At 40.5% G+C, this 26,966-nt stretch overlaps 1 protein-coding gene and 1 long non-coding RNA gene across 5 annotated transcripts in view; one reads left to right on the forward strand and one right to left on the reverse strand.

Annotated features, from left to right (window-relative positions):
* The window catches only part of LOC148318344 (uncharacterized), a 62,494-nt gene extending 52,211 nt beyond the window's left edge, over nucleotides 1-10,283 (reverse strand). For both annotated transcript variants that reach the window (XR_015839860.1, XR_015839861.1), the window contains exons 1-2: nucleotides 10,054-10,283; nucleotides 17-129 (exon numbers count right to left, since the gene is read on the reverse strand). This is a non-coding gene — a long non-coding RNA (uncharacterized LOC148318344). The remainder of the gene's footprint in view (nucleotides 1-16; nucleotides 130-10,053) is intronic.
* hecw1a (HECT, C2 and WW domain containing E3 ubiquitin protein ligase 1a) lies at nucleotides 1-26,872 on the forward strand. Of its 3 annotated transcripts, XM_088282377.1 has the most exons (30): nucleotides 1-166; nucleotides 4,551-4,608; nucleotides 5,315-5,630; nucleotides 6,252-6,359; nucleotides 6,703-6,797; nucleotides 11,479-11,554; nucleotides 11,686-11,855; nucleotides 12,846-12,988; nucleotides 13,831-13,931; nucleotides 14,222-15,132; nucleotides 15,838-16,411; nucleotides 18,154-18,252; nucleotides 18,692-18,845; nucleotides 19,092-19,201; nucleotides 19,311-19,411; nucleotides 19,508-19,693; nucleotides 19,781-19,915; nucleotides 19,997-20,111; nucleotides 20,203-20,299; nucleotides 20,468-20,551; nucleotides 20,704-20,810; nucleotides 21,298-21,412; nucleotides 21,638-21,751; nucleotides 21,856-22,008; nucleotides 22,139-22,237; nucleotides 22,349-22,478; nucleotides 22,753-22,899; nucleotides 22,987-23,101; nucleotides 23,215-23,413; nucleotides 24,292-26,872. In XM_088282377.1, exons 2-30 carry the CDS (start codon nucleotides 4,582-4,584, stop codon nucleotides 24,401-24,403), a joined length of 4,893 nt encoding a protein of 1,630 aa, XP_088138503.1. In that variant the 5' UTR covers nucleotides 1-166; nucleotides 4,551-4,581; the 3' UTR covers nucleotides 24,404-26,872. The 3 variants fall into 3 exon arrangements, with proteins under 3 accessions (XP_088138503.1, XP_088138502.1, XP_088138505.1); XM_088282376.1 differs by lacking the exon at nucleotides 4,551-4,608; XM_088282379.1 differs by lacking the exons at nucleotides 4,551-4,608; nucleotides 18,154-18,252.
* The last annotated feature ends 94 nt before the right edge of the window (nucleotides 26,873-26,966 follow it).

Consider the following 26,966-nt stretch of genomic DNA (forward strand, 5'->3'; position numbering starts at 1 on the left):
AGGATGTGACACCAACCTCTCGTGTTTGTCATCATCCGTTTCTCTGTTTCCTCCCTTGTTCTTCTCTTCCAAAATGGAGCTCGATGGAAAGTAGTCGGCTTGTGCCAGTTCCGGTTTTCACGTCCCTGTCTGGAGAATGATCCACTCTCAGGTTATTTTATCCCAGGTAGGTCGATCGTCACCATCGTTGCTGTGTAACGTTAGATGATGCAGCCGAGAGCAGCAGCGGCCCACAAACAGCGCCCGTTAGCTTGCATCATCCATCCTCTCCTATTAATCATATAAAGCCAAGGAAATGCCGAATAGAATTCAAAACACTGCACGAGGAACTGTCATGTATCGATTATAGGACGAATTTTATCAATATCTTTTATTTTGAGCCCAGGGAGGGAGAATCACGGTTGAGCTACACTTCCCCAGCAACCATATATATATATATATATATATATATATATATTTATATATATATATATATATATATATATATATATATATATATAAAATCATTCATATAATTCATTCGGTTCAATACCTACAATTCGATTATTAAAACTAATGCAATCTGTATTTGGTTCAGTTTTTCGTGTTTTCAGAAAAAAGATGGGAGTGGAAAGCCTTTATTAATATTATTTTAGGACAACGACGATAATTATTTTTTCATTCTAATTTCAAAAACAGAGTTGGAAATCAATGCTAATGTTGCAGTTTTTGCAGAAGACTACATGCTAAATGTGATAGCTGCTATGCTAGCTGGTCAGGAGCAAATTCCCCATTTTAATAACAAAATAATAACGTTGTTATTATTTGTCAGATTTTTTTTATCATATGAAGAACATGATTGCATTCGTGACATACTTCATTGTGGCTTTAAAATGTATATGCATAAAACCAAAATAAAAAAATATGAAGAACAGAACCCTAAGCCAGCCTGTAGTCAGTTGAGGAAATATAAACAGAACTTCTAGGACATGCTCCACTGACAGGTATTATTTAAAACGTGCATGGTCATAAAACAAGGCATCTGCAAATTAAATTAAGGGATGTTAATGTTAATAAAAATATAGACTATTGAGTCTATATTATACGACTGTGAAATTGGGATTCCCCCCTCCTTTGTTTGGGGATTCAAAATCCTCTTAAATAATGGAACAACACATGACCTGAAAACACTCATTACTCTTCAGTGTGAAAAATGTCATGCAAAACTGATCATCTGTCCCGCCGAAATAAAACGTTAGCATTTGGACTATTTAAAATTAAAAAGCGTTCTGAAGGATTCATTGGTCGTTTATGAAAAATAATTATAATAGTTGTCGATAAATCGTTTGCTTGTATCAAAATGGGTCATTCGCTTATTCAAGTCTACTATAAATCTGACCCTTGTATCCTTAAACACGGGCATTGTTGATATCTACTACGTTAATTCCGGCTGGCCACACTTGAATATGTTGAATTTGCCTGTCTCCTCTTCGCCTTCTTGGTAGAAGTGAAAAGAAAGAGCACTCGAATAATAAAACCATTGGGGGCAGAAAGAAAGACTCTGCGGTTTATTGCACTGTATATGCAACCTCAGTTATTCCATAAACGTATCTAGCAATGTCTTGAGGTTTCATTTCTGACTGCAGGCTATGAGCTTTTATGTCTTGACAAAAGTCAACTTTCAACCACGAAAGGGACATTTTTCCACCGTGCGCTGAGGAGCACAACAAATGGGAACGCGTCCCACCGAAGAATGTCGAAACTGACTCCATTAGTCGGGCCTTCCATATAAGCCAATGTGACCCACACACTCAACAAAGTCCGTTCCGTCGATTTCCCATTTGTTCTAATTTTAATTTGAATTTTCTTAGGAATCAGAATTAATATGTTCTAGAGTCACAACATCAATATAATAACAGTCAACAAACTTGCATTTGAGCGCAACAAATTAATCGGCGGGCGCATTTAATCAGCTAATATTGGCTTCTTTTGGGAGTTGTTTTTTTTTTTCATATTAACACATGACAAGATAATAGAAATACAATGATGACATGACAAAAAAAAATTAAATTAAAAAAAAAGTTAAATAGTAATTAATAATGTTATTAATAAAATAATATATATATATATATATACTGCTGTAAAAAAGTGCTAATTAAATTTTTCTTTATAGAAATTTGATGTGCTATATTGCGTTAAATTCTTAAATTAATTCACAGATCAAATTGCCTCATATGTTTGATATCGTTCCCCTCTCAAAATGGGTTTTAAGTGCATATCAGTTCATGTGAAATGGAGCATCCACAGTATCTCGAGTCCACATGGATAGCAGTGCTTGGCTGACAACCTCACTTACGCTTCCTTATTGAGAACAATGAGTCGCAGAAAGGCTTGCATTGGAGATAATTATTGAGCTACAGTAGGAGATAATTTCATTTCCTGCATGCTTTCCTGGCTTCTATACTGCCTGCTCTGCATGCGTGCTCAATGAATAATTATGTCATCTTGAAGGCAATTATACTAGTTTATCTTGGGAATTTCAGAACAAGGAAGGACAAGTGAATGTTTCCCGGGAGATTGCTATATGTGTGTTAGTGTAACTAGCTGTGTCACCCTTATAATATGCGACTAAAACACTAATGAGGACTGTGGGGATTTGAACCCGAATGGATCCGGAAGTCCTTTATTTATCATTAACGATTTGCATACATCAGTGCAATTTGCTAATTGAGTGAATATCGTTAACAGGCAAATATGGATTGCATAATGAAACAGCTCCAGATTTTTTAAATGAAAGACACTATGGACGTATTGAATTTAACGTGAATGTCATCGGATCACATTGCCAGCAAATTTTGACTTGTGTGAATCCGTCCGACTTGGTTCAGTGCAATCAGACCCGTGTTATCTTCAGCTCACAACATTAGAGTCATTATCCAAGGTTGTAGGCAGTTGGCGCCATAAATCAGAGTAATGGCGAGTGGCTCTTGACGTTGAAGTCCATCTTCATCCAAACAAAGTGGGCGGCGCCGTCTGCGGCTTTGCTTTGACGGACGCTTGTGACTTTGAGAAAGATAAATGCATGACAGAGTAAAGCGTCTTTTCATCGGGTCCTCAAAAAGAGAGATAACTGGTTTTAATCAGACGCATCAAACATTATTATCGTCGTGCGGTACTATTTTTTTCACGTCGGCTGGTCATGTATTTTTTTTTTCTTTTAATTAAATAGTCCACATGCAGTTATTAATCTGTCATTAAAAATTAGATCATTTCAGAAGGATAATGCCCCTTCGTATATTTTATAAAATTTAAAAACAGTAAATGCGTACGACATGGTAACTACGAGCTTCTGGATTGCTTGAAGGGAACAAAATTACAATTTCAAGTCATGCGTGAAAAAGCTATATTATCAATCGCGATATGGATTTCATTCTTGTTTGTCAGAGCTTGGAATGCATTGAACTGGTTGTCATAATGTCAGAATCAATTTTTCACCTCAAAAAACGATCGTGACGAGTCGTTTACTAACGATATATGTGACTTGAAACCAGTTGGAGTTTGCTTTGGAATCTAAATTCTTCATCATACAAATTTATGCTTCCATTTTTTTTTTAGAACAGTTTCGGTGAAGGCTGTTTTATGTTTTAGATTGGTCCATAAAGGCTCATATTAATTACATGTTTGGAGATATTCACTCGCGTTATATCTACTCGACTACAAAGAGTGTATACATTTCGAAGTTGAAGCAATGATGTAATGTATGTCGTGTACGGATACACAAAAATCCGTGGCGTGATAAATGCATACACACACACACACGCGCGCGCGACTATATACTACTACGACTGCATAGAGTGCAAATAGTTTATAAGGTTAAACGTAAACTTGTTATACTGGTGATATTTATAAATACATTATTTTGACATCAAAATCATATTTTCCTTGTTGCTCTTGGTATTTTAAAAAGTCTGTTCGCATGTTTGAGGCGTCACTAAGAAAAATATGTGCATAAAACTCACTGCTGTGCAAAGAAGATGTTTATGTTTTTTTATGGATTTTTTTGGGGTGATTTGGGTGAAAGCTACTGCTGATTAGAAACAAATGAAAGATAATCAGATATTTCATTTGGTCGTTTATGTGTTTACATAATATTCTGTGAGCCATGAAAGATCCGCCAAAATGCACTAAATTGGGTTCTCTTTTTTTTCATGAGCCTGTCTTCGAAGTTAGATTTCAATAACGAATGTAAGCACGTGGAACTAAATGCTGAAATGTCGATGTGTCTCATCTTCATATTTCGATATCAAACCAAAATGTGTTCATTGTACAGCAAAAAAAAAACAAAAAGAAACCAGCCTGACTGTTACAATACTTTTGGAAAGGTGTGCGTGGGTTTGTTTTCGTTGTTTCTGTTTTGCTGTATTTCCTTGTTTTCGTTAATGAAGTATGACCCCCCCCCCTCTCTCATACCTACACATAAAACTTTTTGGACCCGCTTCATTCGCTGCCTTCTGCTTTTGTGTCCTGTGGTTTGTAACCGAGCACCCCTTTCCTCCTCACACTTCCCTCAGGTTTTGGTCTGCTTTGGGTTGACTGGTCATTATGCTGATGCAGCTCTGTAGTATCAAGGTCAGTGTGCCCCTCACCGCCAAGCCCCGCCCCCCCAAAACCCCTCCACCTATCACCATCCACCTCTTCTTTCATTTGCCTGCTTACCACCATCCAGCCAGGATTCAGCTAAAGCAGTTCTTTCATGAATATCAAACATTTACTCAAGGTTAAAACTTAATCTTTTTTGGGCGACAAAATTGAAATCCGAATTCAATTCGATAACTCTAAGTTGAATCCGCATTCATTCTGCCTTATCCTCCGTTGCCAAAGCATGATTTATGATTTTGCGTGTTGATAACCTGCCTCTCGTTCAACCGACTGCATGCTCAAAGTGCTTCAGCATTTCGACTGACCCGTCAAGACCGGCTGAGCCATGCCCTGAAGCTCCTTTCTAACTAGAGCGTTCCATGATCCGAGATCCCAAGGATGGAAAATTGTCTTCCTTCATTACAACGAAAATGTAGACACAGAGTCCATGTTGAAGAGGCAGAACTCTTACATGGATCATTTCACAAAATTAATTGATGGATTGATAGATTAACTATGCATAATTAAATGAAGCTTTGTGCAGGAATCACTATTATTTCATTCACTGCCATTGACGGCTATAGACGTCAAAAAATCCATTTTATTTTCTTGGCTGGTAGTGAATGAGTTAAAATGTGTTTCATTCGATTGCACGTACTGCCGTCTGTATAAGTGAACGCTCCTCCTTGCATTACAGAACTTGTACCAGAATCGCCTTTTCGGCCTGGCGGCTATGGCCTCACCGACCCGCAGCAACCACAGCCGCCAGCGCTGCAAGGATCGTCACAGCTATGGGCCTGACACCTACGCTGTCAGCGGTCTGAACCAGGAAGCCTTCATGTTAGGGCTGTCACGGTCAACCAGTGACACTGACCTGCTCTCCCCAGACACTCGCTCCACCCTCACCGTTAGTTCTTCTCACTACACTATAGGCCAGTCTCAAGACCTCGTGATCACATGGGACATCAAGGAGGAAGTAGACGCTGGGGATTGGATTGGAATGTATCTCGTCGGTGAGTTAAAACTCATTCACTGCCAGCCCAGGAAAAATGAATGTACTTTTTGACGTCTATATCCGTCATTGGTAGGGAAGGAGTTTTAAGTGTGCCAATGTGATGGTTGTCGGCGTTTATTATTTACTGGCATTTTCCCCAAGTATTTACCCTTAAGGAAGTAAGGCTTGTTTCATAACAAGTTATGTAAGAACAGCTAAAGGCGACGATGGGAAAAAAAAAATGTCAGAGTGCTCAAGTAGGAATAAGCCAGATGCGTTTGTTGTCACAGAATCAAGGACTCACTCACCTGCACACTGTACACCACTCACATTTCTGTAAATATTTTATTATATTTGATCATGGAACAACACTGAAGAAATGACAGTTTGTTACAATGTTACAAAAAGGTTGTACATTAATGTCGAAACTGTCGATACAAATGCGAGCAGACCTCGAAGTGAAAATGTTTATTTTTTTATTATTATTACTTTTAAGTTGTTTTATAGCAGTTTTGTTTGCGTTTTAGTATTAGTTTTAGTTCAAATTTATCATCATCAGCTACAATAACCTTGATACAATGAAAAAAAAAACCTGCAAAAATATCACTTAAAATTTGTGTGCTTCTTTCTCTTGTCACAGATGAGCCTTTATCTGAGAACTTTCTGGATTACAAGAACCGAGGCATCAATGGATCTCACAAAGGACAAATTGTTTGGAAAATCGACTGCAGCTCTCACTACAGCGATTGTAAAGCTCCTTTTACAGAAACTTCTTGTTCCTCAGGAAAAATAAAACCAAGAGATTTAATTTTAGATAGCACTTACATGGAACTGCTTGTCTAGATACCTTTCGCCAATGCTATTTGAGGTTTTCAACTGGGCTGTGGATGTATTTGAAAGTAAAAAAAAAATGTACCAACACATACAACAATGCTCAAAGGCATATTTTATTCTCACTACTCTGTAAAAACGACGACTCTTCTTGCATTTTTACACGACATCTCTTCCAGTAGACATTAGATTTCTTTTTGTTCTATTAATTTAATTCAACCTTTTTTTCCCTCCCCATCTCTGCCATGTTCCGCCCACAGCTGGGACACTGGTCTGCTTCAAGTACTACCATGGCGTCACTGGAGCGCTGAGGGCAACCACACCCAGTCTAACCATCAAAAAGGGACCAGTGCCTGTGAGTGTTATAAGTTATCGTTTGATTATTGGATTGATTTCTTCAGAGTTTGAGGGGCTACATTTCCAGATGTTTGCTGCAGTTGTTTGTCATCCGTGTTTACATATTTCAACGAAAGAAGCAGGTGGAAAAAACACTCACCCACCACTGCCGGGTTTACTCGGTGACAGTCGTGCCTCCGGCTTTCGCCGGATAGCTTCCTGAGCACAGCTGGAAGTATTTGCCAGTGAAAGATCACGTCCTTGTCGCGTCAACAGCTAATCGTATTGGCTGCTCCGTGTGTGGCGCGAAGACCCGAGGGAGTGTGTTTAACCTTTGTGAGCTCTTTGAGTCTGTCTGTGCTGACAGTCCTCGCTTGCAGCTGACAAGAAGTGGCCGTTGAAGGGGAAATTAACGGTTCACACCGAAGTGTACGATCATCTCTTGTAAATTAGTTTTTGATTTGCGTCAGGAAGATGGAGAATTAATGTTGAAAATAGGATAGGTGAACTGCTGCGGTTAATTATGGTAGTTTTTTTTTTAGCACAAACATTTTTTTTTTTTTTGCATTCATCATTGTCTTTACATTAAAATCACATAGTATCGGAGCTTTCGTTTTCCTTTTTTTTTTTTTTTTTTTAAAGATTTTCTTTTTTTTTTTTAGAGATTTTGTTTTAGAGATTTTAGATACTGTGGATGCTATCTTTTTTTTTTTTTTTTTTTTGCTAGCCTTTGCAGTGATCTCCAAACGTTGCATCAATTTGAAACGCTGACCTCAGATCCCTTTTTATCTTCTGGTTGAATCTGACTCGGAGCCTCAGTACATCCATGTGCATCAAGCATGCTCCATATCTTGGCTGGCGACGATCAGACCAACTCACTTCAATATTGAGCTCTCTCTGTCAGCGCAGTCTCATGTGGGGGTCACGATGGCTTTTTGATTCCAGCACCACTTGGAGTGATCACACGCTGGACCAAAGGTTGAGATGGAGGTCAGAGGAACGTCTGAATATGTTTCAAAAATGTAACAAAGTGTTTATCAGTCAGAGCCTATAGTGCGAGAAGGGGGGGGATTGTATTTCCATGTGTGCCTTTTCAATCTGCTGCTGCGGGCACTTTGGAAATGCTGATGGAATGAGAACTTGATCTTTACTCGCTTCTTCAGCACAATGGAATAAAAATAACCACGGATAGGAGCACAGGAGGGTGGAGTCAAGATAACAGAGGACAGTCCAGTCTAGGTAGAGTGGAGAGAGGTGGATCGGTTGCTCGAGTCCAACTGGACTCGATGGCCAAATTGCCGCAGGTGTATGCATGTGATGGACTGCTTGTGTGTTCAGCTGGGACTGCCACCTCCCAGTCAACGCGAAGGGAGCAGCACAAAAAGGATGAGGCTCTGCTGGATAGCTTGGGTAAAGCTCAATATTTAACTCTTTGCTTGACGTAGCTGCTTTTCCAGAATTAAGTGGTAATGTTTTTGGGTTTTTTTTGATTTGTTGGTTAGTGTTCAGCATGCATGGCGTTTTTATTCGCTTGGCATCAGTCCTTGTCGATTTGAATTTAGTGGAATGTCTTAAAAGTAAATTACGCCGTTTCATTTTATGGGAAGCTTTGGAGCTACAAAAAGTTTTGTTTTTTTGTTTTTTTTTATCTACCATCGTTTGTATTTGTTGGTTCGGCTTTGCTGCGTCGCCTCAGCTGAGGTAAAAAATTATTTTAAAATACAACAATGCTTTGAATCATATGTTGCACTTTTTTCAAAGCGTTATCTAATACAGAAAAAAATTTACATTCAGGAAAGGGAGTTTAAAATTAAACCAAAGTAATTTTTTTAATTAATGAAACAAAATCCGAGCCTTGATTTTGAAACGCTTTGCAGCAACACGAATCCACGGCCTGACTCTTACGCAATCGTGCCCCGTCTTGTGATGTTAATTACTTTCTGCAAAGTTGATTGATTTTCTACTAATGGCTTTTGTTCTTCAAATGTCGGATCAACTTAATGGTTCTTCACCTCGCAGCATATTGGAAACCCCGCAAGACATGATATGGTTGCAAAGAGATTCACGTTAAATAACAGCATTTCTGTCAGCTGACATGACCTCCACTCCACTTCTTTGTTTTATTTCATCCACATTCATTCTCAGTCGGTGTCCCGAAAGAATCACGATGCATTAAAGAAATGGAAAAAAAATAACAAAACCAGGACCTTGATGTCCGAAATGTGGTGTATAAAAACGCTTATAAACAGCCGTGTCATTTTCAGGGGTGTGCAAACTTTTTGATTGGTGGGCCACAATGGGTTCTAAAATTTGACAGAGGGGGGCGAGCCAGGAGCAGGTGCATGGAGTGTTTTGGTCACCTCACCTCGTCGGAGAAAAAAAAAAAAAAAATATTTGAAATGAAAGTGAACACAAGCATTACAACAATATATATGTCTTTGAAAAAAAACACAGTATTTAGAAAATAAAACCTTAAAAAGATTTATTCATTTAATTTTTTTCAAATTCGGCGGGCCGGATTAAAACGTTTAACGGGCCGCATGTGGCCCCCGGGCCGTACTTTGCCCACACCTGCTCTAACGTCATTTTGGACATTCTCGCTTACATTTTTTTTTTAAACTCCCACATTGACAGTTGATCGTTTAAACCAAGTAGTGTAGATGGATGAACAGTATCTACCTGTCACGTAAAAATAATAATAAAGGACATCTGTGCTGGTGCTTTTCTGCTTGTCTGTAGTAGGCAAGGCAGATTAGCATCTCATTAGACTAAATTGCTCCAAACATCTGTCTTTTACTAATTCTTTTGTTTTTACTGCTGCCTCTGGTTTTTTTTTTGTTTTGTTTTTCGTCGAGATGGTTGCATAAGCCTTCAAAACGCATACAGCATTTGAGCTTTGGGAATAGAACTTTTCAGAAGTCTGACGCACTGTCAAATCGGGTTCTCGTAAATTCATAACTTCCCTCTTAACTTCTTTCGTCGTTGCTGGTTCAGATATGTCGGGAATTTTTGACTTAATATGACTATGAACTAAAATAACTTCAAGACATCAAAATATTTTGCAACCAAAATATGAACCACTGCATTTTTTTTAACAAAAGATGGAAGGATCAATTTGCTTGAAATTCAAACAAATAAGAAATCCTTATTTAAACTATAAACATTTTTAAACTACATATGGACTATACTAAAACAAATGAAATAAAATAATTCGTCAACAACATTAATTCAAGTACACGTTAAACACTCTCAGCAGGATGATCGCAAGGACTCACCATCGTAGTTCTCCCCGTCCGCCGCCGCGATTGTTGTAAAAAGCGCTCCTGGCGCTTGATGGTGATCGGCAAAACCCAACTTGCTCAGCTTGCACATGTATCTCCTTATGTCATATTCAACAAAAAGAGAATTCACATGGATGGAATGTTGACTGAGAAATCCACATTTTTATCAAACCACTCCATTGTAAATCCTTCGTCTGCCGCCGCTGCTAGCCTGCCAGCATGGCTGCACAAACAAATGCAAAGATCAGTCACGTGATGTTTGCATCCCTATAATTTCTGCGCACACACTGACAGTGGGCGAGCCACCGCCATCTACTGGGTAGTAATAGTATTACAACTGCACTTAGCTATGTAGGAGAGCCCAAAAAAGACATGTACACGTCAACTACACCATCTTCCAATGAAATACTACTTGACTCAGTAAATGTCAGAACATTTATTCATTTAATCGTTTAGAATATTGGTGTCAAACAGCAAAACATAACCGGATTTACAATCCACTCCACTTCCTGCTCTCTCCCATCCCCTGCTTTTGTTTCTCCCTTACTTCACAGTGTCAGAATAATGAAGGAAGTGTATTGATCATAGAACTCCGTCAGCCAGACTAAGAACGAGGCTCGGAAATGAGCTGTGAGAATAGACCGCAGACATGGACATATTAAGTTTTGTGATTGAATATTGATGGCATATTTAAATAACTGATATATACTCTATATTTTTTTTCTAAAATATAGATGCATTTTTTTTTTATTTTTATTTTATGCCATCTTGTTGCCAAGGAATTATGTTGAGAAGCTTCATTTAGACAAAAGTAGTTCTTCGGTGTTGTCTTCCATCATTTTGTTGCGCAAGGAATTATGTTGAAGTTGAGGAGCTTCATTTAGACATTAATAGTACTTTGCTGCTATCTTACAGCGTTGTGTTGCCAAGGAATTATGTTGAAGTTGAGGAGGTTCATTTAGACAAAAGTAGTGCTTTGCTGCTATCTTACAGCATTTTGTTGCCAAGGAATTATGTTGAAGTTGAGGAGGTCCATTTAGACAAAAGTAGTGCTTTGCTGCTATCTTACAGCATTTTGTTGCCAAGAAATTATGTTGAAGTTGAGGACCTTCATTTCGACAAAAGTAGTGCTTTGCTGCTATCTTACAGCATTTTGTTGCCAAGGAACTATGTTGAAGTAAGTTGAGGACCTTCATTTGGACAAAAGTAGTGCTTGGCTGCTGTCTTCCAGTATTTTGTTGCCAATGAAGTAAGTTGAGGAGCTTCTTTTAGACAATTGTAGTGCATCTCGTGGAATCTTCCGGCAAATATAAGCCTTCTTGGTCGGGGTGTCGATTACCTACTTACTTTTTACATGCAGTTTGACACGTCGATGACTATCTGATTTCTACAAGAGTGCTTGTTTTCTCGCTTCTGCAGGTGTTAAAGCCAGTGACTAGTCCTGAGGTCAACCAAGGGCGGGGCAACAGGAGACTCATTAACTTTTCACTGTCAGGTAGGTACTCAACCGCTCCCTTCTTCACACTCACATCCAGCGCGCTTGAATCAATGTGACTCAGAGACGTGTCCTTTCTTGAAATCACCTTTCTCATAATCTTCCCCGTACCTTTGTACCCTATACCGCAGACCTCCAAGCAGTCGGTTTAAAGAAGGGGATGTTCTTTAATCCAGACCCTTACCTCAAGCTGTCCATTCAGCCTGGGAAGCACAGCATCTTCCCTTCGTTGCCACACCACGGTCAGGAGAAACGCTCCGGCGTCGTCTGCAACACGGTCAACCCTCAATGGAACGCAGAGGTATACGCACGCTCATTCGTCTATGTGTTTCGCAGATGCTCGCTCGTGGAAAGATGTGTTCTGTTAGGACGATAGGAAATGTCATCATGTCACTTGTACTTGAGGGGGGCAAAAGCAAAGAACAATTAAAGAAAAAAAATATTTTCACTCATTGAGGCAGCACTTTGACACAAAGCTCACGATTTATATTTATCTGGACGTTGTGCGGTATAAGGGGCCATTTTGCACGTTGCAACCTTTTACGAACCCCGACGAAACGTGCAATTGGCTACGTTTGCAAGAATTTTACTCCGATATAAAGTTTCAGAATGTAAATGAGCGAACAAAAAAAAAAAAAGTCGGTGCGTTTGAGTGCCATACAAGACAATTCCAAGTTATTTATTCAGGCACTGCCACACAATTACTTCAAGTTGTCTTATCTATTATTGAAAGAGCTTCTTTTAAAATGTAGAATAATATTCGTTAAATCTCTCCGATCCCTAGCATCACTCTTCGCCCTTTCAGTGCACACTCGCTTTCCTCCGAGCCTCTCCCCATCCCTCGTTTATTGAGTTAGTCCCTCACACAAACACACATGCAACCGTCTGCTCCCTCCCCGCTTCATACTTTTAAATTATTCACTTGTTTTTATCTTCCTCCTATATCACCGTGCTTCATTCTCCCAGCACAACCTGTCTTCACTTCCTCGCAGGATTGCTTCACTTTTTTTTTTTTCAGCAAGGCAATGCCATTTGATGTCATTTAAAATGCAAGCAAATATATATTTCAACTCCTGTCATCTTAATTCCCCCGTTCTTGCCCTCCCTGTGCTCTTTCTATACGCTTTTCTCGTCACGTGTGTCCATCCAACCTCCACGAGCTTGCGCATTCAGACCGGCGAAATGAAAATGAATATTACACTTGACACGTTGAGCACAAACATATCCAGTGGCCCTCAAAAATCCGATGATGCCGAGTGCGCTAATTGTTGCGATTTTTCTGTTTCTCCAGAGGTTTAATTTTTTGTCGCTACCCACTGATGTTCTGGAGATCGAGGTGAAAGATAAGTTTGCAAAGAGCCGGCCTATTATCAAGCGCTTCCTGGGGAAGCTGTCCGTCCCTGTCCAGAGGCTGCTGGAGAAACATGCCATTGGGTAAAAACTGGTTGTTAAATTTATTTATTTATTTATTTATTTATTTATTTATATTTTATATTTATTTATTTATTTATTTATTTATTTATTTATTTATTTATATTTTATATTTATTTATTTATTTATTTTTAGTTTATATTTATTTATTTATTTTTATTTTATATTTATTTATTTTATTTTTATATTTATTTATTTTTATTTATTCATTTATTTATTTAACTTTATTTTATTTTTATTTAATTTTTTTACAAGTTGAAAAATAAGTCAAACTTTAAAATAATCACTTCTATGATGCTGGTGTATGATTTCAAATCGAATTTTCCATTACAGATGAATTATAATTGACGGTGTTAAAAGATGTGCTCTCAAATGTTGTTACTCCTTTCGAGTTCAATCAAGGCTCAACTTGGTTCTTCGGTTTTAACAGACATTTAATGTTGTCGACATGTCTTTACATGTTGAAACAACACCCCAACAATGTCGTCAGAGCTAAGAAAACAGCAATATAAACGCAATTAGCACACAAAACAAGGATGGCTCACAAAAACAAAGTAAATAGCACAACATTCACCTCATTGGCCACATTCACTCAAAAGGAATAAAAGTTTACAAATCGTCACACAAAACGTGACTTGTCGTCTTGCCCTTCCTTGTCGCTTCATCATAAAGTCTTCACTTCTTCCACACCGTCAGACGAGACAGGTAGTGTGTAGTTCCAGAAATTCAGAGCAGAAATTCTGGTTAGCTGATCCTGAAAATAGTTGGACGCGATACTACTGCTGCGTAGTACCGGTATTAAACTTTTTCAAATAAAATGTTCTGATTCTCTTTATTGTCATCAGGGACCGGGTTGTGAGTTACTCTCTGGGTCGCAGGATGCCAACAGACCACGTGTGTGGACATTTACAATTCCGCTTTGAGCTCACCTCCTCGATTCATCCAGGTACTTTACGTCACCTTGGCTTGTCTTATGGATGGATGAATTGACCTTAAATAAATGTTTCACTTAGGGGTGTGTTCACTTTTGTTGCCAGCAGTTGAGACATAAAAGCCTCTGTGTTGCGTTATATTAAGAGGACGGTAAATTTACACTGCACGCTGAACACTGACGACTTTAAATTGTAGCTAAGAGTCATTTCTTCAGCGTTGTCCTGCAAATATATTAAATATTTTAAAAAATGCTTTTGTAAGCACACATCTGTTTTACGCTGACTCATCTTTTTCTCTTGCCAGATGATGAAGAAGTCTCGCTGGTCATAGAATCAGCCTGCCCTGACGGAGCAGTCAATGCAAATGCCAACAATGCTGCTGAGGCACCCGATGATGACACATTAAGCGTAGGACACAACATGCCCGACCTTCCTCTGGATGCCCCGCTTGATTCCCAGTCCCCGATTCCCCCATCTCCAACGGCCGAGGTGACCCAACCCGGTGAGAGTGTGGAGCTCGAGGCGTCTCCCGAGGTAGAAGAAGGCGCTATGGAGGACGAGAGAACAGTGAGAGAGGAACCAGCTGAGCCTCAGGTACAGAGTGAAGACGGTGAATCGGGAACGCTAGTGGAGGGAGAATCAGAAGAGGGGCAGAAGGAGGAGGAGGAGACACACGGAGATGAGAATATACCACAAGCTGAGGAGGTGATAACAGAAGAAGAAAATGACAAGAAAGAATCAGATGTACCGAGTGAGAATATTGTAGCGGGAAGTCCAAACAATGATGAAGTGACTGCAGAGGGCAACGATACGTGCCAGGATTTAGTCACCGAAACAACCGAAGTATCACCGGGGGGAGAAAGCAGCAACGGTCCCTGTGCCTGCCTCTTCTCAAACAACAACTCCCAAGGTCCCCTCCGGCGTAAAACCCGACCTTGCTCCCTGCCGGTGTCAGAGCTGGAGAACGTGATCGCGTCCGCCTGCGGCGAGCCGGAGACGCCGCGGTCGCACTACATCCGCATTCACCATCTCCTCCACAGTCTCCCCTCGGCACAGCATCGAGCGCCGAGCCAGGAGGAGGAAGATGTGGAGGAGGGAGAGAACACGAGCACAACTCAGGACAACACATCCACATCGCCAACTCTGAAAAACTCCAAAGATGGAGAGGAGGAGGGCCAGGAGGATGAGGATGAGATAACCCAGTCACCCTCTCAGGTAGGACTTGTTATACTATAGCGCAGTATATGACAAGTGCTACCAAGCCACTGCCATCTAGTGGTGAATGGTGATATTACAAATGGGAACATATACAGTGCAACCTCACAATTGGTGGGGCATAAGGGACTGGACCGGCCTGGAAATAGCCAAAATCCACGAATAATTGATGACCATTGAAATGCATTGGAAAAAGTCTAAAAAATAAAATAATAAATGAAAAAATAACACTGATGAACTAATCCTTAATTGTACATTTTCCACAAAAATGGGGGTTTGCACCCACCCAAAAAAGAAAAGAAAAAAAACAATATAAAAACAATATAAATATTTAAAAGAAATAAATCAATTAAATAATTAATTTTAAAAAATAATATTTTTTAAATATTGAATAAAATCCACTAATCAGATAATTTGTTTATTTATGTATTTATTAATTTTTGGGGGGGAAAGTCCATTCATGGAACTGAGCACAAGTTGCTCTTTTCTAGCAAGGAGCTGAAAGGCCCAATTTCACATTTTCTTCATCCCCCACAAAAAATGGCTAATATTAGTGCCGTACTGAAGTGCTGTAAGATGAGCTGAGTCTCCAATACAGTACATCTGTAGGTCTGTCTTATGCCGCTCCCAGGTGGCCACTGTATATAATACTCTATTACTTATTTTGTAACTTTATTATTTAGTTTAACTACTATATATTTTCAGGTCGCAGAGTGTCCCGGTCCGTGCTGCTGTCGCTCCCTCCCACGCAGCCTCTCCATTGAACGTCTCTCCGAACTCAACCAGCTCCTGGAAGGTGACGGAGGCGGCGGAGTGCACGCAGCAGTCAGAAGGATCTCTCTATCTTACCTGGAAAGCGAGGAGGGGGATTCCAGCAGCGGAGTCAGGAAAAGAAATTCAGGGATCAGCCATCGGGCCCGGGGTGAAAATGAGTGCGAGTTGTGCGACACTTCGTGCTACAGCACGTCCTGCTACAGCACGTCTTGTTACAGCACATCATGCTACAGCAACTCCGGCCACGAGGGCAGGGGCCGCTACTGCAGCCACACCCGCCTCTCGTCTGTGGACAGCAACCGGCTATCCGGCAGCACCGTGTTCTCCTCGCAGGACGAAGAGGAGGATGAGAGCACCTTTGAGTCGGGACCAGATGCAAACAATTGTTCCGAGGGGCTGCAAGTGGGCGGGGCTGGTGGAGAGAGCAGTGGAAGATGGAAGGAGGTCAGGGTAGAGGAGTGTGGAGAATCAGCTGGGGCAGAGTCGCGGGACACCAACAGCACTGGTGAGTGATGGAAAAAAAAAATATATATAAATATATATATATATATTTTTTTTTTTATTTATTTTATTCTTATTTTTTTTGGAGCATTTTTAAGATGCCCGAGAAGTATTCCTTGAACAACCATGTTTTGACACTCTCCAGACTTGTCTAATGGATCGTCACTTATGGTTAAAATGACGCCTGAGATGAACTGAATTAGCATAGCTAATTTGAAATGTGAATTTGCATTTGATTAAAAATGGGTCAACAGTTGTACTCATTAAGAGCGACAGCGATTCCACAGATAACTACGCGTACGTGTCCGTATGCACGAGTGTGTTGTCCTCTCATGTGTTGCACGTCCCACTGTGTAATCATCTTCTGAAATTTGCTCTCGATATTTTGTCGCCATGACAACCGAAGAGTGCCGACTTGAGTGCAGCGTTTCCCAACCTTCAAATTGCCAAGGCACACATTTTTGCAATAGGAAAAAACAAATCACTTTACGGCACCAAAAAAAAAAAATGTGAGGACGATTAATTATGTAGCTTTGTTGTGTGTGAGAATCGCATAGTTTTTCGGGTGTGTGAGAGAAGATTTGGGGTTTGAGAGAGGATTTTTTTTTTGTTGCATGTGTGAGGGGGATTTTGGAGTATTTTGTTTTGTGTGAGAGTTTTTGTGTGTCAAAGATTTTTGGGAGAATTTTTTGAGTTTAAATATTTTTTTGTGTCAGACTTTTGTCCGTATGAGTTTTTTGGTGAAGTGAGAGGTTATCTTGATGTGTGTGTCAGTTTTTTGTGGGCATGAGAAGTTTTTGTGTGACTTTTTTGTTTGGTATTAGTGAGTGTGAGATTTGTTTTGTTGTGTATGATTTTCTTTGTGTGAAATCTTTTGATGTACATGAGAGTTTTTTTGTTTTTTTTTAATCTTGATTTGTGAATGTCGCCAGTCTTGTATGAGAAAGTAGGTCGCAATACATACAACACGCCATCTCTGCCAGACTTCCCTCCAGGTTGCTTCTCCCCCTCCTGCTGTTCCCATCAAATTACCTCAACACGTGCCAAAATTATGTTTGAATTCTCACGATATGACTTTGTTTGTTACACATGGACAGAATTGGCTGATGGCATTAATTAAAACTAGTTTTTGCTTTGACGTTTTTGCAACATATAAAGAAAAAGTCTATATTTCTTTCCATTAGGGTCCCCGTTTCCACTTGCCAGAATAATTTCCATTGGAGAGGTCCCAAATGATGGCACCTGTCTCAGTAGTAGAGGCTCATTCCCTAAGGGACAGGTGTCAAACTCAAGGCCCGGGGGCCAGATCTGGCCCGTGACCTCATTTTATGTTGCCCGAATCACGTGCGTCAACTTCCTGCTTTTAGCACATTTTTTTTAACTTTTAACAACATTGACATATGAGATATTGCCATTTATTTGCGACCAATCCTCCGCCTTTAAAACAAATTGAAAAATGAAAACATTAAGGGGGACTGCCCCAATCCGTGGTTGTTTGATAAACAAGACGGTCCGTTTCATTATCACATTCCATTCCACGCATGTTGTGTGCTTCCTTCGACTTCATTTGAACACACGTGGTGTTTATTTAACTCATTTACTGCCATTGACGGCTAAAGACGGCAAAGATTTTTTATTTATTTTTTGGCTGGTAGTAAATGAGTCAAGAGACTCATGCCTCGATGTAGCTCATGCCCCCCCCCCCGCCCTCATGGTGTAACGTATTCCCAACTGTCTCCCCTGTAGGCTCAGGCTTCTCACCTCCCGTCGACCATCCTCCAGTCCTCCTTCCTAGCCTTGACTTAAACCATTTTCCTGCCGCCACTGACCAAGCCTTACCTCCAAGTAAGCACCGACACTACTTACTCTGGAGTCGAATGCCAACAGCTTGGTTCGCACCTGTGTGCGTGGGTGCATGCGTCTTTTTTTTGTGTTCAAACATGTCATTCCTTTTGTGTTTGCTGTCATTACTCCCTCCAACCATGCTCGGCCTCATGAGGATTTAGATGTACTGAAACAGAGTTCGGCCCTTAGGAATATTTTCGGTTCACTGCAAAATTGTAGTAGGAAAATGTTCAACCAAAAGATTGAGAGGAATTTCATGGAATAAAATTTTGCTTGTTCGGTGCTATAACGGGAATGGCTGTTGGAATAAGCACATTGATTATAAGCCTTCAAAAAAAATACCGGTACTTAAATACACACATGAAGCAGCAAACAGAGCAAGCAGAGAATTTGTTGCAAATTTCATCTCAAGCTAATCATTTTGTCTCCGACGTCTCAGACTGGGAAGCCCGTATAGACAGCCACGGCAGAGTGTTCTACGTCGACCATGTCAACCGCACCACGACCTGGCAGAGGCCAAGCCACGGCGGCAAGTGTAGCCATGGGATCCCCCGATCGGGATCCAGTCAACAGATGGAGCAGCTCAACAGGAGGTCAGACCAAATATACAAGACTCGACGTAGTAGTGACCGAGAATGTGAATATTATCAATCATCCAAGTCGTTTTCCTTTCTCATAGTTTTGAATTAATCGCAACTGGACAGTTATGATTTTCTGAAAAATCGTTTTGCCTCAGTTCATATGCGCATATGCTAGCTCAAGCTAGCTTTAGCATGATGTGGAAACCAAATTTACAAGTCTACAAGTCAACGCTAACCTTTTCATGACTAATTTGGCAGGTACCAGAGCATCCAGAGAACCATGGCCACCAACGAGGAAGGAGGCAGTCAGCATTTGGAGCGAACTCCAAGTGTTGAGACAGATTCGGAGGCTCCTCCATCAGCGACAGGTCAGGTCCTCGCTCGCTATTTAACAGGCAGTTTTTATTCGGGTGTTGTTGATGTTTATATTTGTGGTGCTGACTAAAAATGATTCACCTTTGTGTTCACACGGATCAGCATCACCTGTCAATCACCAGAAGATCAGCCAGCTACTTCAGTCACCCGCTGTCAAGTTCATTACACATCCGGAATTCTTCACTATGTTGCATAGCAACTACGTGAGTGGCTAAATGAACTCAAAGCATTCCAGTTTAGTATATCAAAATATAGAAATCGCTATAGAAATCGCAATTCTCTACCTTTGTCCCTCCCAGTCGGCGTACCGGATGTTCACCAGCAGCAGTTGCGTGAAACACATGATCCTGAAGGTGCGCCGCGACGCCAAAAACTTTGAGCGCTACCAACATAATCGGGACCTGGTGGTATTCCTCAACAAGTTTGCCGACACTCAACTGGAGTTGCCACGAGGCTGGGAGATCAAGACTGACCCGCAGGGCAAGGTAGGACGCCTTCAATTTGGAGACTTATCTTAAAAGGACTGCATGGTTTCATCATTTTTTGAACGTTTATTCTCGTCCCGTTTCCAGTCTTTCTTTGTGGATCACAACAGTCGAGCCACAACTTTCATCGACCCTCGAATCCCTCTTCAAAATGGCCGACTACCGGGCCACCTCGCCCACAGGCAACATTTGCAGAGGCTACGCAGCTACAGCGCCGGAGAGGTACACAGGCGCACCTTCATAATAAAATTTTGGTCCTACGACCAGTTAAAAGGTTGATTTTTTTCCATTTTCATTTTGTAGGCTTCGGATGTATCTCGGAGTCGCGGCGCTTCTCTCTTGGCCAGGCCTGCAAACAGCCTGGTCGCCGCCATTCGAAGCCAGCATCATGCCGACCCGCAACAGTCCACCGCTGCATGTAAGCTCCGCCTAAACATTCACTTTTTTTAATGTATGGAAAAACTGTTTTACCCTGTTCATTTTCTTTTCTGTTCTCCCGTCCTCTCTAGCGTACAACGACAAGATTGTCGCGTTCCTTCGACAACCAAACATATTTGACATGTTGCAGGAGCGGCAACCCAATTTGAACAGAAACTATGCCCTCAGGTATGTTTATGCAGTGCAGTCACGTGGCCTATATTTAAACTCAAACATAAGATGTCCCAACCAAATAATAAGCAGGCAATGTTGCCTCGTAGTCTTGTCCGTCACCATTTCTGAGCGTCCAAAATGTTAATGCTGCGCATTTTCAAATTGTCTATAATTACACTGTAGAGAAAAGATCCATTACCTTCGGTCTGAAGGTACCCAGGGTGTGGAGAAGCTATCATGTGATGCAGACCTGGTCATCCTATTAAGGTAATCAACCCCAATGTATTATTAACTCATTCAGTGCCATTGACGGCTAAAGACGTCAAAGATCCTTTTTTTTTTTTTTTTACTCGGTTGGTAGCAGCATCTGATTGGTTTCACAGCATGAAAACAAACTGGCCATGCATTTTCTTTTGCAGTTTGTTTGAAGAGGAGATTATGTCGTATATTCCGCCTCACCCAATCCATCCTGGCTTTAGTTTCTCCCCGCGCTGTTCCCCCGGCAACTCGCCGCAGAACTCTCCCGGTAGGTCGATTCATGGATCAAACACCTTTTGCTTCTCGTTAACTAAAAAGTATTCCAAAATCTGCTTATGGGACCTATCTGGCTGTGCAGTCCGTGCATATCTGCCGGTGAAATGTACACATGTTCGTCAAGTGCTCTGCGGATTTTGTGCCACACACGCACGCAGCCCTGAGCGGTGATCATTAATTGTTTGACAGAATTTACCGTGCAATGTTAGGGAGTCCTAATGTGATCTAAAATGAGCTCGAGTAGACCTTGGGGGGGTTGCTGTGATTGCTTCTGTGCTGGGCTCGACATGTTAGCAATGCGAGGTTCTATAAAAGGAAAGTAGGCCAAAGCAGGGACTTCTGATTCAAAGTGAGACTGATTATCCAACGATGAGGCTGGAGAAATGTTGCGAATGGTCCATTTGTCATTCAATCCAGCCTTGTGAATATCACTCCAGTCGATGATGTCATCGTTTTACGTGTTTGCTGTCTTCATGCAGGCTTGCAGAGAGCCAGGGCTCCGGCCCCTTACCGGAGAGACTTTGAGGCGAAGCTCAGAAACTTCTACAGAAAATTAGATGCAAAGGGCTATGGCCAGGGGCCGGACAAGATTAAGTAAGACTGAGTACAAATGTTATATTATGGGACGTACGAACATTAACCGTATTTTCCGGACTATAAGGCCAGCACGCCTTATATATGGAAATGTCCCAAAAAATAAAGCTCTTCATTGACACGGCGCCTTATAGTTGGGAAAATACGGTACAGTAATCTCCATTTACTCTGTCAGAGCTTCTGTTCCTCAGTGTGGTGAATGTCATGACATTCTCATTCTCGCAGACTACTGATAAGGCGAGAACACCTGCTCGAGGGCACCTTCTACCAGGTGATGAAATATTCCCGCAAAGAGCTGCAGAGGAACAAACTCTACGTCATCTTTGTTGGGGAGGAGGGGTGAGACATGCATATAAACTCTTTCGACAGGATTTTTTAAATTTTTTTTTATAAGATGACAAATTGGATCACTGATAGGTCCTCCCTCTATCTTCTCTTTTCAGGTTAGATTACAGCGGACCCTCCAGAGAGTTTTTCTTCCTTTTGTCCCAGGAGTTGTTTAATCCATACTACGGTCTTTTTGAATATTCGGCCAATGACACGTACACTGTTCAAATCAGCCCCATGTCAGCGTTTGTCGAGAACCATCTGGAATGGTAAGTTGGATCGTGTAGGCATTTCCTGTAGCTTTTCTAAAGGTTTCCTGAAGTGTAAACTTGATATTCGCGGTAAGATTTGATTCCAATACTTCAGACTGACTTACAAATATGCTTCGTTTGTATCCAGGTTCCGTTTCAGTGGTCGCATTTTGGGGCTTGCTCTGATTCACCAATACCTCCTTGACGCTTTCTTCACCAGACCTTTCTACAAGGCGCTACTCAGGCTGTGAGCATATTAAATCATAAGTACAACATAAGTACAACATTTAACATTTTGGCATCCATACCCGAATGGAAAGACATTGTAGATAATGTCGGTGAAATTTGCATCTTACAGCCCAACAGACCTTTCTGATTTGGAATATCTGGATGAGGAGTTCCATCAGTCTTTGCAGTGGATGAAAGACAATGACATCACGGACATCCTGGACCTCACGTTCACTGTTAATGAGGAGGTGTTTGGCCAGGTGAGTGCACCTAATAATCAAGTCGCAAAATTGTGGCACTTAAAATGCAGATGACCATAAAGCATCAACGTCATGGATTTCTATCGAGCATGTACGCAATTTTCAATTATCAATATCTTCGCATTTCCACACAATAAGAAATGTTATCTTTTAAAATAGTCTGAAATTTTTACTCATGCCTGCTTGTATTGCAGTACAACAACAAAAAAAAGTAACCGGCCTACATTATTAATCGTGTTTTTGGGGAATGTGTTACTTCTAATCCTGTTGCTAGGTAACGGAGCGGGAGTTAAAGTCTGGAGGCTCCAACCTGCAAGTGACTGAGAAGAACAAAAAGGATTACATCGAGCGGATGACGAAATGGAGGGTGGAAAGAGGAGTGGTGCAACAGACGGAGGCACTTGTCCGAGGTTTTTACGAGGTAAACGCTGGTTTAGCTTTGTGACGAGATGATCAAAAGGATAGAATGATTACTGATTTTTTTTTTTGGGTGCTTTTTCCATCATAGGTGGTCGACTCCAGGCTGGTGTCAGTGTTTGATGCCCGAGAGCTGGAGCTGGTTATCGCCGGCACTGTGGAGATTGACCTCGTTGATTGGAGGAGCAATACAGAGTATAGAGGAGGTATATGTGCATTTTTTTAAGCTTTCCTATTAGGCCAATTAATTAGATAATATACGATAAGACAAAGAAATCAATTCTGCAAAATATGCCCACTTAATCGTGCCACTCACCAGGTTACCACGATGGCCACATAGTGATGCGCTGGTTCTGGGCTGCTGTGGAGCGTTTCAACAATGAACAGCGCCTCCGCCTACTCCAGTTTGTAACCGGGACGTCTAGCGTGCCGTACGAAGGTTTTGCTTCCTTGCGCGGATCCAGCGGCCTCCGACGCTTCTGCATTGAGAAGTGGGGGAAAGTTACCTCGCTACCCAGGTAATTAATCACTTTCCAGGATGTAAAACATTTTTTTTGTTATGAGTACGTAAGGGTAAGTTGTTGACTAGTTGCATTTGGTAGAGTCACCTAATACTGTAACAATTGTTGCCATTATTGGGAGAGTGTGGAATTTATCTTAAGAGAAATCTCGCTAAGTGTAATTAATTTTTACGGCCAGCAAATGTGAAGGGAAGGAAGCCACCGCTTATATTTAGGTGCTTCATATAATTAAAAATACAACACAAAAAAATGTTGTAAATAAAAGGGTTAAGGTTATTGAAAAACAAAGTAAATTAAAAAAAAAAAAAAAAAGTAAGTAAATGAGTGTATAATGCAAGAATGAAGATTTTGGAAAGCATAATTTTAGATATTTTCTGAAGGTCATATTTTAATCTAATTAAATTTATTTAATTTTAAATCTGTATTTAAAAGCATTTACACTTTATTGGTAAGTTTTGAGTCTTGAGTCACAATTTTTTACTCTGATAATAAAGTATCAGAGGAAATCATGGGACATTATTTTATACGAGGGGGAAATACAAAACTTTTTTACAACGAGGAACACCTGGACAAGACAAGAGCGGCTGAGGTGGCTAATTGGTTGACACAAGGTGGCAGCAGAAAATCTAACGAGCAAGACAGGGCAAGAAAAAAAAAACTAAATATAATCGAGACATTCTGAATTTTTATGAATTAAGGGCCCTGTCGTAAATAAATTCTGTATAATAGTTGGCATAAATGCCACAAGATGGTGGCAAAGTTGCGGTTCGTCTTAATGAAGCTCTTCGACTCACTTCAAAGTAGCTCCGTGGCACCAAAATGCAGCCAATCACCCTCTAGTCCGCTCATCAGTGACCATATTTTCTCTTTCTCAGGGCCCATACATGTTTTAACCGTCTCGACCTGCCTCCGTATCCTTCGTACACAATGTTGTATGAGAAACTGCTGACGGCCGTGGAGGAAACCAGCACATTTGGTCTGGAATGAGACGCACGAAGCAATCGACCGTGGCACAAACGTCTTCTTGGAACATTGACCCGAGGCGTCACGCGACGGACGGACGCATCCGGGACTTGTGTGATTGTGCAGACTGAGCAAAACTGTCGGTGATGTGGATATATACGTATGTCAAATGAATGTTATGGTACCGTGTATTAGTCTCACGTTTGGAGGGTTTTGTGACAGGAAGCGGCCGTTCGGGCATCACAGCGGAGCTACGTTAGTGTTCGGGGGATGTACAATGGTATCCATAATAAAACATGCAGCTAACATGCACGTACCCAGATGCTAATAGCAACAAATATAGCTTATATATTAAAAAAAAAAGACATCTTAACAGTTAAAATATTGTTTAAAATGCCACTTTTTTTCCAGTTATTTTAAGAATCCTTAATTCTGTTACGGAAAAAATTTAAAGCAGCACAAATGATCTTTTAAGATGCAACAATTATACTAAAATGTCAATTAAATGAAAAGGTGAACTGCGATAAATATTTAATGTATCTCCGTTTATACAGGCTTTGCCATAAATGATGCGGGAATTCAGCATAACAAACAAACAGTTTACATGCTCAGGTCGTTCATTGGACCTACCGTATTTTTCGGACTATAAGACGTATTTAAAATCCTTTCATTTTCTCAAAATTCAACAATGCGCCTTATGTATGGAAGTCAAATTACAGTTGAATAAAGTTTAACTTATTTGCTGTGTTGGTTTGTTTCCCTTAATGTGCAGTAATGCACCTTATAATCCGGCGCGCCTTATAACCCATTTCGTCCACTATATGGACAATTCCAAAAATAAACCAGTTCATTGACAACGCACCTTATAACACGGTGCGTCTTATAGTTTGGAAAATACGGTAACTATTTTGAAGACTGGACAGTGATCAAATGGACGCCAAAGAAATAATCCCATCCGGTATTTAACGATGTGAACGCCTGTTTGGTGGAATATTTTGAAAGCCGAGACTCGGAGTGACCAATGCAAGTTTACAATCAACTATGAATATATTAACGTATCAGTAAAAGCAACAGGAAATATTATTTATTCCGATAATTTAGCATTAGGGTTAGAATTAAAGAAAGCACTTCAGGCGCAAGAACGAAGTAGCATAATATACGTATGTAAAAAGTTCATCGCTATGGATTTGAACCACTGGGAAGATAAGCCACGATTATACAAAGCATTTAAAAAAAAAAGCCATTTCCCCCACAGTCTTTTTATGCAATACTAGTACGATCAATATTTTGAAAAGTACGTAACGTTGGAGAAGGAGAGTACAGTATTCATTTACAAAGCAGATAAAAAAATCCTAATCACGTATATAGAATCGATCCTCATTATTGTAGGACAGACACGCCTCCCTAACTTTTTTAGTTTTACGGCCATCATGTTTATAGGATAACCCAAATTGAGTTGATCCCCAGATTGTTCTTCCTGATCCTTGACCCGTTGCATGACGGAAAAAAAAAATTTTCAAGGACAATAACAGTTGAAAAAACATTAAGACTGCTGCAGAGATTCTTGCAAAAAGATGACCATGAGAGAGTTCTTACCTTGGAGCGTTGAGCATCCTTTAAGTCTTCAGCTGGCATCTTGATCGATAGAGGTCGTCCTTGGGCTTTTTGGTCTCAACTGTGTACGTGCAAGAGGGATGACAAATTGTATAGCCGGTTCAATGTAACATGGAGAAATGTGGTCCTTTTTGTGGATTTTAAAGAAAAAATTTTAAAAAATCTTAGCACTCACAAAGTAGTATAGCTCCATATCCTGGTCAACAATAACTCGGTAGATCTTTAATTTGATTCAGTAGGTCAATGAAACTTAGCCAAGAGGGCAAAAAGATGATTTTATGTTGCCGATACCACTTTTTTTGCTACCAATTTTTTTGTACGGTTCTTTCTGTGGTGTTGTATTCTAATTCAAGGGCTTCGCTCGAAGCTTCCCTCGAATGTTGAGTTTGTTCATTGGCGACGACAGCCCGTCTTCATTTTGAAGCCTTTGCATTTTGATATTTATGGCTTTTCTATTATTCATGTGGCTCACTTGTCATGTTTTTTGATCAGTTTTTCACCTCACAAATGTTTGAGATTTTTCCGTTGCGGCATTTGACAAGCGAGTTTCCTGTGCTTTGACAATTTGACAACAAACCACGTTATTTTTTTAATATTACAGTGATCAAATGGGAGTAAATAATATTCTAGGGAATGAACACGGTTAAATAATTTTGCCAATATCAATTATTACAGATATATTTATTTAAATAAGCTTTTGGGAAAGGATCAAATTTGTAATTGTTACAAATGGGCTGCTCATTTTTTGCAATGAGCGGAAAACAGGCATGTATTTTGTGTGTACATTTCTTTTGGTGTGTGTGTGTTCTCACATGTAGATAATGTTGAAAAGTACAGTTTTATCATTTATTTAAATAAATGCTCAGGCAGTCCCTCCAAGTCAGTCCCACTATTCGGTCGTCTTTGAATCTGTTCATTTGCTGACAATCTTGTATGACGTGAAGGCAGTGATTGCCTCTGTTGTCGAAAATTA

This window comes from Idiotropiscis lumnitzeri, chromosome 19 (genome assembly GCF_059441095.1).
Source record: "Idiotropiscis lumnitzeri isolate Australia: NSW breed Sydney's pygmy pipehorse chromosome 19, RoL_Ilum_1.0, whole genome shotgun sequence".
NCBI classification, from domain to species: Eukaryota; Metazoa; Chordata; class Actinopteri; order Syngnathiformes; family Syngnathidae; genus Idiotropiscis; species Idiotropiscis lumnitzeri.